The sequence below is a fragment of the Capsicum annuum genome, chromosome 12, assembly GCF_002878395.1.
Source record: "Capsicum annuum cultivar UCD-10X-F1 chromosome 12, UCD10Xv1.1, whole genome shotgun sequence".
NCBI classification, from domain to species: Eukaryota; Viridiplantae; Streptophyta; class Magnoliopsida; order Solanales; family Solanaceae; genus Capsicum; species Capsicum annuum.
Genome location: NC_061122.1, coordinates 97,275,387 through 97,286,336, shown reverse-complemented (window position 1 = coordinate 97,286,336; position 10,950 = coordinate 97,275,387). Strand labels below are relative to the sequence as shown.

Sequence of the window (10,950 nt, the reverse complement as noted above, 5' to 3'; positions counted from 1 at the left end):
TTTGGGTCAAGGACACAAAGTCTTTGAGCCAATTAGGTGGTTGTTTAGGCCTTTTTGATCTCCTAGAAGGTACAGAAGCATGATAAACAGGCTCTGGTTGCATTGGATGAGCAGAAGGTTGTTGATGCTCTTGTTGCACCTCTTATGGTATTAGATCAAGTTGATTAGGAACCTGCTCATTTCTAACATCCATAGAAGGTAAGTTAGTAGAGGAATCATCATTGTAAGAGTACAAAGCAGGGTTTATAGGTGAGAATAAAGGTGACTCTACAGTCTTAGTCATAAATGGAAATACATCCTCCTTAAACATTACATCTCTATTAACAAAGAATGACTTAGTGTTTATATCATATAGCAGGTAACCTTTTTGAACCTCAGAATAACCCATGAATATAGCAGCCTTAGTTCTAGGACCTAGTTTGTCAGTTTGTTGAACAATTTTTGCATGACATAAGCATCCTAAAACTCTCATGTGAATTAGAGATGGTTTCTTGTTGTATAGTTTTTCAAAAGGTGACGTTCTTATAATTCATGATAGAAGTCTATTGATAATATAGATAGTAGTTAAGACACAATGTCCCCATAATTTTATTGGAATGTGAGCTTGAAACCTAAGAGCTCTTGTAACCTCTAAAATATGTTTGTGTTTTCTCTCAACTACACCATTTTAATGTGGAGAATATGCACATGACCTCTAATGAATAATGCCCAAACTGTTGAAGAGACGGGTGCATTCATCATTTACAAATTCAGTCCCATTATCTACTCTATAAATTTTAACAGTCTTGTTGAATTGTGTTTGAACATACATAAGAAATTGTTTAATAGTAATGCAGGCATCATATTTCAATTTCAATAAAAATATCCAAGTCATTCTAGTAAAATCATTCACAATAGTCAAGAAATATTTTTTACCATCAACTATAGGAGTTTTATAAGGACCCCGCATATCCATGTAGATTATATCAAGTGCACTAGTGTTTTTAATACTACTGGAAGGAAATGGAAATCTGAAGGCTCCTCCATTGCCGTTATGAGTATTTAACCCTCTTTAACTGCAACTTGCATAACCATTTCCTTGTCCCCCTGCAAAATCTCCTTTTCTTGAAGTTAGGTGGATATCCCACCCGCTTGTAACAATCTTCTTTAACATGCCCCTTAAGTAGTTGCATTGTAGGCAGTAGTCTTTCTTGAGTTTTTGTAAACCTGATCTTGTCTTGGAATAGAGTACAGAAGCATCATAATGAGATGTAACTAATGAAGGTCCAGTACCTAGCAATCCAGTAGAGAATTAAATTAACTATGGACTTTTTCATCATTCAACATCATTGCATAGGCCTGATTCTCGGTAGATAAGGGATTCATTAACAGTATTTGACTTCTTGCTTGCTGGTAGGTATCATTCAACCCCATCAAGAACAAGAACTGATCTCTGCAAGTAAGTCACAAGCTCCCTCAACCTAACACAATCACATGGAGGAGGTGGAACTAAAGACTCCTGTTCATTCCACAAGCCTTTAAACTTTGTAAAGTACACAAATACAGAAGAAGTGCCTTGTGTTAGAGAATTGATCTCTTTATGCAGATTAAATGTTCTAGAACCATTTATTTTGTCAAATCTTTCCTTTAAATCATCCCAGGCTATAGATGCATTAGAAGCATAAACCACACCACTCAATAAGTTGTGGACAACATAATTGCATTAGCCTTCTCCCATTGCCCCCAAAGTTCTTCCCCAAACATTTCTTTCTTGCATGAACCATCTACTAAGCCTAGTATATTCCTTCCTAACAAGGTTATTCGCATGGATCGACTCCAAACTGAGTAATACTCGGTACCAATTAATTGAATAGAAATAAGGGAAACTCCACTTACATCAGAGGTGTGCAGAAAGAGAGGATGGTTAGAATTGATTACTTGTGTTGTCTGTGAACCAGTTCCTTGATTGCCATTATTGGTTGGTGGTTCTTCTTGTATCGCCATTGACAAATCTTGATTAAATCTTGACTATTTTTGAATTTATGAGTAATTTGAAATACCAAGATCTCAGAAACAATAGCTCTGAGTATGAACAGATAGCAACTCAATGATCCAGACGAGTTCCATGATGAGAATCTCGTAGGCTCTGATACCATGTACTTATTCAGTTCATCTATGATGAACTGCAGAATAGAGAGAATGAGAGTGATTTTGTTATTCAATCATTAATCTTCTGTACATGAATGAATTAGTACTTCTATTTATAGAAAGAGTGAGTAAGTTCAATTTTTAACTTAGCTAAGTAACATTTCCTTCATCAACACCCTTTAAGAAATACTACCGGAATGATTTCTCTTTCATGTTTCAGTTCTTATCTTTGCTTTTCATTTTTTCACTTATAAGCAATTCAATTTGCACAAAATACGTTCATACAAGGCTTTCAACATTTTATATAATCACCCCGAGACAGTTACATTCACAACTATAACAAAATTAATAAGGCTCACTAATACTTTACGCTGCAGAGTTCCCTACATTTAACTCTAGCATAATGATATATTTCACGAATACACCATATCTGCAAGCTACCATATTCTTTTAAGCAACTGTATATTACTAGCAGGATAACAATGAAATTGTGAGGGTATAAACAACCAAAAAGAGAGAAAGCAATGGTGTCAATAACTAACTAAACTTAAAAGGGAGAATGGCTAATTTTGAAGCAACAAATATCTTCTATGACTCAGCGATAGCTGCGGTAAGCAGGGCTGTACATACAGCTCTCTGCATACGCGATTAGGTCCTTGGGCTCCGGTAGACGAGTGGCCAAACCTATTAAGCAACAAAATGGACAAAGTTTAACAAATCTATGTTAACCATGTGAATCTTCTAACGACAAGATTCCAGAGGAGAAACATACCTAATTCATATGCTTTAGCTGCCACTTTGGCAGCAATATGGGCTGAAATCTTTCTTATGTTGGCAAATGGGGGGTATATGAGTCCCTTTTCGAAGTTCTCTTGAGAAACTTGCTCCGCTAAAGCTTCCGCTGTTTCAAAGAACAAATTTGGAGACACAAAAGTAAGACCTTACAAAGCAGAAAAAACTAAAAAGAAAAGTCGTGTTCCACAAGTGAAGATGACACTGAATCTTCTCTCTTATATTGTTTTATTAGGCCATCTCGAGTCGATGGTGAAGAAGTTGTTTGCAAAACATAAAACATGGCCTAGATGGAACTGCAATATTACCAAGGAAATGACGCTACTTAACAAAGTGTAAAAACTGTTTTGATCTGTGCACCAAACTCAGAAGCGAGAAATTTACAACTGAAATAGAACCTCTTCATGACATCTGAAAGCTTGTTGTGGTTTCTCCCTCCAAAATTAAGAATAGATGAAGCTTGCTAAGATTATGTGGTCCATGTTTGACTGCATAAGAAGCAAGTTCTGAACTACTAGCTAACTATGACCTAGTAAATTTGATTGCAAAATCATCCTTGATAGTGTTTAGCAATGAGCATATTATTCAACCCTATTATAAAGTATGAAGAACTAGAAAACAGAAGTTCGCAACTCTGCTGCATCTGGCTGGTCCTCTAGGCACCTTTGGAAAAAAGAAATTCTTCTCTTCACACCTCAGATTAAGAGGAAGGTTGCTTTTAGTTTAAGCAGGCAGCGGCGGTCAGGAATGAATGTTATACTAAACTATCCGCTGCATCTACAGCAAGCCTTCCCCCGCCGCCTACTATCTAGCAGCAATCCTTCCCTTAACCCTAATCATGCTTAAGACATGGTATTGGATGCTTCTTACCCCAAAAGTAAATAAACAGAAGAGTGCTACTTAAACAGAAGTGAGGACGCTGACAGATGTCCCAAGCCACCTACCTATCTAACAGCTAGCACGTGGAAATATGTAAGACCCAGATACCTAGTTAGATGAGCAACAACAGCAACAATAAAAAAAACCAGTGTAGATGAGCAACTTAATATAATCAAACAGCAAAGGTGGGACCTATTTTTGCAATTCCATGGACAAAATCTTTTTGTCTTTGCTGGCTGAACCATAATCTACAAGGTTTGCACCTACTTCATTAACCTCTAGGCTACACCCTTGGGTTTGGCTGTTGAATTCCTTTCTTTCAATAAGTAACGGCTGTCGTATCTTTTACAACACCTTAGGAGAAAGGCTGGAAAGATGCTGATTATGGTAAATTATATCAGTGACATATAGCTTAGAATTTTCATCCAGGAAATTTCAGCATAAGCATGGATGCACGTCAGAAGGACAACTCACCATTCCACCCCTCTAAAATAACAAAAGAAGAATGTGTACTTAACATCGCCAGTTTTTTGCTATTTTTCTCTCTTCCCTTGTAAACATATTTTTTCGGGGGGAAAAGTAGGGGGTAATATTGACCTACAACAATTTCCAGAACTTACAGGCTACCAGAAGCATGTCATCATGGACGCGAATTGCACCAGAAATTATCAGCCCTAGACCAAACCCAGGGAAGATATATGCATTATTTGCCTAGAGAAGGAAAAGAGAGAAGTTTAGTATGAACCTTGCATAAGTACTGATAACGAAAATAGATTTATCAAAATGAAAAAAATGTTGATAATGGAAACAAGTAGCTAAGGTTTTGAAATCTCCGACCTGGCCAGACGCATAGACCTTTCCCTTGTACTCAACTGGAGCAAATGGACTCCCACTAGCAAAAATGGCTCGCCCCTGAAAGAGACATGATAAGAAAATTACACAGGTTAAAAAATCAAAACAGAAGCATATGGACCTGGGAGAGAAATATTGACCGTGTAAGAAACCAACTTCAAAGATGAAACTGAACTGGCCAGTATATTACCTCACTCCAGGAATAAGCCTCCTCAGCAGTACATTCAGACTGTGATGTTGGATTGGAGAGGGCAAAAATAATTGGTTTCTGCAAGACATTAAATTGAAGGAAAAAGAAACCATCAGTTTACTGTCTCACATGTTAACTACACAAACTGGTTGGACTATAGAACGTAGCTTTTCCTATCCAAGGAGGGCTTCATTATCATACCTCATTGAAGGTTGCCATAGCTTGTACAACTTCTTTAGTAAACGTTCTCCCAGCTCCAGAAGATCCAATCAAGACTGTAGGCTTAATTGACTGGCACAAAATGAGAATTGTGAGGGGGGGAGAGTGGGGTGGGGATTGTGGAGGAGAGGAGGAGAAAATAGACAGACCTTCACAGCATTCACCAGTTCTTTTACTGGTTCATGGTCATGTGCCCAAGGTCTCTTAAAATGTTGAAGCATCTCCATTCGAGACTTAACAATCAGCCCCTAGAGAGAGGGGACATATGGATGCTTCAGTAGCATACAAGTGGTGTGAAATGATGAAAATAAATAAAAATCTGATAAAGGAGATTTTAGTACCTTAGAGTCCACCATCCAAATTTTCTTGCGAGTCTCTTCTAGAGGGATTCCAGTCTGCACAAGAAAGAGCTAAGCATAAAAGCTTACCAAATATCTTCATTTTAGACGTAGTTGAAACTAGAACGGAAAGCGCTGGTTAAAAGAGATAAATTGTTTTATTGAAGTCCGAACCTGCTTTGACATCTCAAGAGCTATGAGTTCTGCAATACCTGTTCCAGCCTGCATTGACAATAAGGTGAATGGGACACAAAATGATCAATTGTTGAGGCAGAAAGGATGATCAAATCAGAAGAAATACAAGCAGCTCTTGAATAATTGCTAAAATTTTAGGGCAAGGAACACATGGAGCAACTTTAAACAGAATCCCATTATGGTCTTACAGTACATGATACTTTGTGACAATCAAATTTCAGTTTTCCAGTAACCAATGTCATTTCTAGGAAACAGTGGCAAAAGAAAGGTCACGGTTCAAAGTGCAAGAAGAAGATAAATTCTGCAGTATAAGTGAGATGTACCTCCCCTGCTCCAAGGAATAAGAACGTATGTTCAGCCAAGGTTCCTCCAACCAAATTTAGTGCTGCCATAAGCCCAGCGAGGACCACGGATGCTGTCCCCTGGAATAAAAACAAGATAATATGTTTGCTAACCACTCCCCACTTCCAGCCCCCGTGAAAAGAAAACAATTAACAAATTAATGAGTCCTTGACTTACCTGTATGTCGTCATTGAAAACAAGGTGGCTAGTTCCATACTTTGCAAGGAGGTCAAATGCATTATGATTTGCGAAGTCTTCAAACTAGAGATGTGGATAAACAAAGTCAGATTATCAAGTAAACTTGTCTGCGATTTTTGCAGAAAACATCTACCTGAATGAGCACTTTCTCCCCGTAATTCTGCTTGACAGCATACATAAATTCATCTAAAAGTTCGGCATATTCCTGAACATGAAAAAGAGCATCAAACAAAGCATATTAAGGAAATATTACATCTTATGCGCATATAAGGTAAAGTAAGCTTGATCAGATATAAAAATTTGTGAACCTGTCCTGTAGCTCTTCTTTGCCTGAGCCCAATGTAGAATTCATCATTCAACAAATTCATATTGTTTGTACCCACATCAATGGTAACGGGCAAACACTGAAAAGAAAGAGAGGATAATCAGACTTTCACCTGATAGGCTAAAAAAGCAAAGAGAAAGCAGATAAGATTATATAACTAATAAAACCTTCCATTTGCACTGTCCCAATGAATGGTGGAGTTCAGAGAACCAGGATCCTTAAAACTTTTGAAAATTTACTTTTTTAGAAACTCAACAAACATTATTCATCAATTATAATTTTTTTTTAACAATTAGACAATCTTTTTTTGTGTGTGAAAACACTGTCAAAGAAACAGATCTTTGACTCTCCAAGTAGTAATTGTGCCACAAATTGGAAGATAGGAAATATATGATCTTTAATCACCGTGTGCTCATAGCATATACAGCAGAGTGCTATAACAGGAAACTACGAGAGGTGACAGCCCGAAAACTGTCAGATACTACCACTCAGACTGTAAAGTCAAAAATATTTATTCTCAAATTACAGCTTCGTTTGCCAAACATCAATCAGATGGAATTCACAACCTTAAACAATGAACAGCATAATATGAATCTACGACAAAGGTGTTGGTGGATAGAGTGATAAAGTGAAATACCAGAACTTCATATAGATACAGTAGTAATTGTGGAATAAAGGTATCATCTAAATTCCGACTACTGTTACATCAGTCCTACAAAAACTTACAGCTGACGGGCGAATGCCTCCCAGAGCAGTGTATAAAGAGAGCTTGCCCACTGGTATCCCCATTCCCTGGTAACATGTAATGATTGTTCTAGTATGTTAAGAATGAGAAAGAAATACATTATGGAAAAAGATACATATAGGTCCAAAAAAGAACTGAAACCATTAGTTAAACGATAGAGGATTTATTCGTCCTGCAAAAAGCTTTGGGAATCTCAACAAAATCAATACACAATATACCTGGCAACCAAGGTCCCCAAGGCCCAAAATTCGTTCTCCATCAGTAACAACAATAACTTGAATTTTCTTCTCAGGCCAATTTTTTAATACCTCGTGAATTTTGCCTCTGCAAAAGGCAAGCACATATTAGTTCTAACAAGAAATAAGAAGTGTCAGGCATTTAATTTGAGAAGCTATCTAGTGAATTTCTAATGCTTACTTTTCTTTCAGGCTGATAAAAAGACCTTGAGGACGCCTGAAGATGCTACCATATTTCTGGCATGCTTCACCTACCGTTGGAGTGTAAACTATAGGAAGCAGCTCCTCAACATTGTCAATAAGAAGCTTGTAGAATAGCCTTTCATTCATTTCCTGCACCACGATGCATACAACAATAAACAAGAGTATTATGAAGCCATTAAAGTTGGGCATACAAGTGCAGAAAGACTTCCAAACTTGAGCTGAACAAATGGTTTTACATTTCCAATGTCACCACATTTGAAAGATCATTACACCCAAATCATCCGTGTTGTCCTCAATTTAGTATAACATAAAGGAGCCGATGCAAGAAACAACCTTAATTGCAAAAAGTGATTGGAACCTTAAAATCATTTTGTTTACTACCTGAAGATCCATCATGGCCATGTATCTTTGAAGTGGTACATCATACTTACGGATGCTGTTCATCATTTTCTTGACCTGTGACAATGAGTGGCACAACAATGTTGTTAAACATTGAGCCTTCATCTGATCGTAAAAAGAGAGACACAGAAACTGTAACATCTGTAAAATGCAGAATATACAACCTGAAGGTCATGAGTAATTACGACAGGAGGAAGAAGACCACGCAAATAGTGGGTGTCTCTCTCTCTCTCAGAGAAAGCAAGGCCTTTATTGTAGTGTGGGTTACGCAACAATGAGAAACCACTGCAAGAAAAAGATTACGGTATGTCTCAGTGCATGTAAGTAAAGAATACTTCTGAGATAGTAAAGTATCAGACTAATACTTGAGCCTATTTTATTAACATGGAAGTATGAATTGTTAAATGAAAACTGAAAGGAGATGATCGTTGTAAAGAAAAAAAGACGACATGGAAACTCAGCCCTTTCTAAAAATAATACATAGGACTATTTTCATTTTAATAGGTAAAGAAACGAAGGAAAATTTAATGCTGGTAAAAGGAAAAAAGCAGAAAAAAAGAGCAGAACGTATATCAAGAGCAGACTGCGACCATGATATCTCACGAGGTTCAATCAGAAATTAACACTTTCAATAGATTAAGATATTAACATATAATATACCCAAACTTAATGCCCATATCATGTAACTGTTGCATCTTCCTGATGCTTTTTATTGAAATAGCTTACTTCATCAAAAAATAATATACTCTTAACTTAATATGGAAAATTCAAAATCCAGAACAAGGCTTACAGAAATAACCCCAAATTTCCGGCATCACCCTTGGTGATTGTTGGAACATAGAGACATCATATTTAGGATACAGTATCTATAATGTAAATTAATTATGCCCACCCTTGTTAACCGAAAAAACAAATCCCAATAGCTCTTAAGTGGGGACAAATTCTTATATTTTTCTTCCTTCCCCAAAGAATTAAAAATTTAATTGTGAAAGAAATAGAAGAAAAGCAAGCACCTTTATTGAGATAACAAAAAAATCTAAGAAAATCAGAACATGCAAATATAGACTTAAAGTGTAGCTGTTACGAAAGCTCAATTTCTTTTCTTTTTTTTAATTATAAAAAATTAGAATAGAAGAGCCTCTAAAACTAGATAATCCATTTAGTTGAAATGACATGAACATCCATTAAGTAGGTCACGGATTCATGCCGTGCAAACAGTCTCTTACATAAATGCTTGTAAAGCTACATAGGATAGACCCTTGTTGTCGGAGCCCTCCATGGACTCTATACATAGCGGGACCAATAGTGCACCGGGCTGCCCTTTAATTGAATTAATTAAAAACTCATCAAACTCTTGAACTTAAAACCTCATTTGGGAAAGAGGGCATAGGAATTATCGATTCAAATTGAAAAGAACTGATCCTTCCACGGACTCAGCGCATAGAGGGAGCATGACTGCACCGGCCTGTCCTTTAACTGAATTAATTAAAACTCATCAAAAGCATAGGAATCATCGATTCAAACTCGAAAAAACTAATTTCACCTAGCAACAGATAGAGTCCAAGGAGTGATGGACTGATCTTCAGTAGCACTATCCTCTCCATAAACATCTCCAACTCCACCAGTAACCGTAGATTTGGTCTCCTTCTCTACCGGTACAGGACTTTCCGTCAATGCATTCTCCACCAAAACACTAACATGTCCGTCACCAGGTTTGCCATTTGAACTCACCGCTGCCACCACCATAGGAGCTGAAACTCTTCTGCATGACTGAGTCAAACATCTCGAAACCCCGGATAGCGAATTGTTCTGCAAAATTACAAGAACAAAAGACCCAATCAACAACTTTTTTCAGCTCAATTTCAAAAATAGGTCGAGTCTAAATCAATCTGAATCAAGGGTGTTCACGAAACACAGTAAGTTTCTCTTTATTGGACAAGGAAATCCGGATGTTCTTCCTTTTTCCTCGTCCTATCTCTATCACGGAAGACTGAATAGAGGGAATAAAGTATACAAAAAGAAGAATTAAAAAGTTTCAGCTCAATTTTTCTATAAAAAATTTCCAATCAATCTGAATCAAGAATTAGCGATCAAGACAATCTCTTCTGCTTCGCTAAACCAGAGCTATACATTTGTGGAAATTGAGTATTATTAATTAGTAACTACCGTAAAACTGCTGCCATTCAAGGAGAACATGGTGACAAAATAGGATAACAAAGGAGTTTTTACTAGTGAAGGAAAGAAAGAAGGAAAGAACAGAGTGGATTGTATGTGATAGATCTGTTGTGGTACTCTCTTCCCCTCTTCTTCTCTCCTACTTTGTCCTCACAACTCTGCAATTGATCAGGGCATTTTGTAGCAACCAAATTTTGACTTTCCAATTTTTTTCACTGTAACTTTTTTTTTCTATTCCACCATTTACCCCTCTGGACTCCTGAGCAACCCGCCGACCTAACCCCACCTGCTTTTCTTTTTTTAAGACAAAAAACAATCAAGTGCATTTTCGGTTAACTTGGATGATCAATTGATCACTGACAATTTGTTTCATTGCAAAGAAGTTATCGCGGGATAATTAATTTTGATATAATTAATTTTGATATAGGTATTTCAAAATTAGCTATCGAAATATGTATATTAGTAATTTTTATTATTATTATAATATAAATAGTGGAATAAATAATTACGAGATTAATTAATACCTCTAATCAAATGTTGCATAAAATAATCTTGCATTTTATCGTAAAATAATTATCAACTTTTGTTTGATTGTTTAAAAGTTACTCAATTTTTTTAAATTAGTTTTCATGATTATTATTTCTAAAATTTAAAGTTTAATACCTAATTTCTTTTTTTTTTTGTGTTTCCCATTTGGTGTCCGGTATCCGCATTGAAGCCCGACTAATTCGGAT

General features: G+C 36.6%; 1 protein-coding gene across 2 annotated transcripts; it reads right to left on the bottom strand.

Moving 5' to 3' along the window:
- Nucleotides 1-2,405: 2,405 nt before the first annotated feature.
- On the bottom strand, nucleotides 2,406-10,535 carry LOC107850438 (NADP-dependent malic enzyme, chloroplastic). Of its 2 annotated transcripts, none has more exons than XM_016694961.2 (20): nucleotides 10,208-10,535; nucleotides 9,585-9,850; nucleotides 8,206-8,326; nucleotides 8,024-8,098; nucleotides 7,620-7,771; nucleotides 7,421-7,526; nucleotides 7,184-7,249; nucleotides 6,441-6,536; nucleotides 6,266-6,337; nucleotides 6,112-6,195; nucleotides 5,916-6,014; nucleotides 5,572-5,619; nucleotides 5,401-5,469; nucleotides 5,209-5,307; nucleotides 5,042-5,131; nucleotides 4,841-4,918; nucleotides 4,636-4,710; nucleotides 4,419-4,509; nucleotides 2,900-3,028; nucleotides 2,406-2,811 (listed from the first exon to the last, which is right to left on the bottom strand). In XM_016694961.2, exons 1-20 carry the CDS (start codon nucleotides 10,235-10,237, stop codon nucleotides 2,723-2,725), a joined length of 1,935 nt encoding a protein of 644 aa, XP_016550447.1. In that variant the 5' UTR covers nucleotides 10,238-10,535; the 3' UTR covers nucleotides 2,406-2,722. The 2 variants fall into 2 exon arrangements, with proteins under 2 accessions (XP_016550447.1, XP_016550448.1); XM_016694962.2 differs by having other exon boundaries at nucleotides 5,401-5,454.
- Nucleotides 10,536-10,950: the final 415 nt, after the last annotated feature.

Coding starts and splice junctions, on each gene's coding strand:
- LOC107850438 (XM_016694961.2), bottom strand. CDS start 10,237: ATGTTCTCCTTGAATGGCAGCAGTTTTACG. Junction 6,196..6,265: donor GGGAGAAAGTGCTCATTCAG/GTAGATGTTTTC, acceptor CCACATCTCTAG/TTTGAAGACTTCGCAAATCA. Junction 5,132..5,208: donor AACTGGTGAATGCTGTGAAG/GTCTGTCTATTT, acceptor ATTTTGTGCCAG/TCAATTAAGCCTACAGTCTT.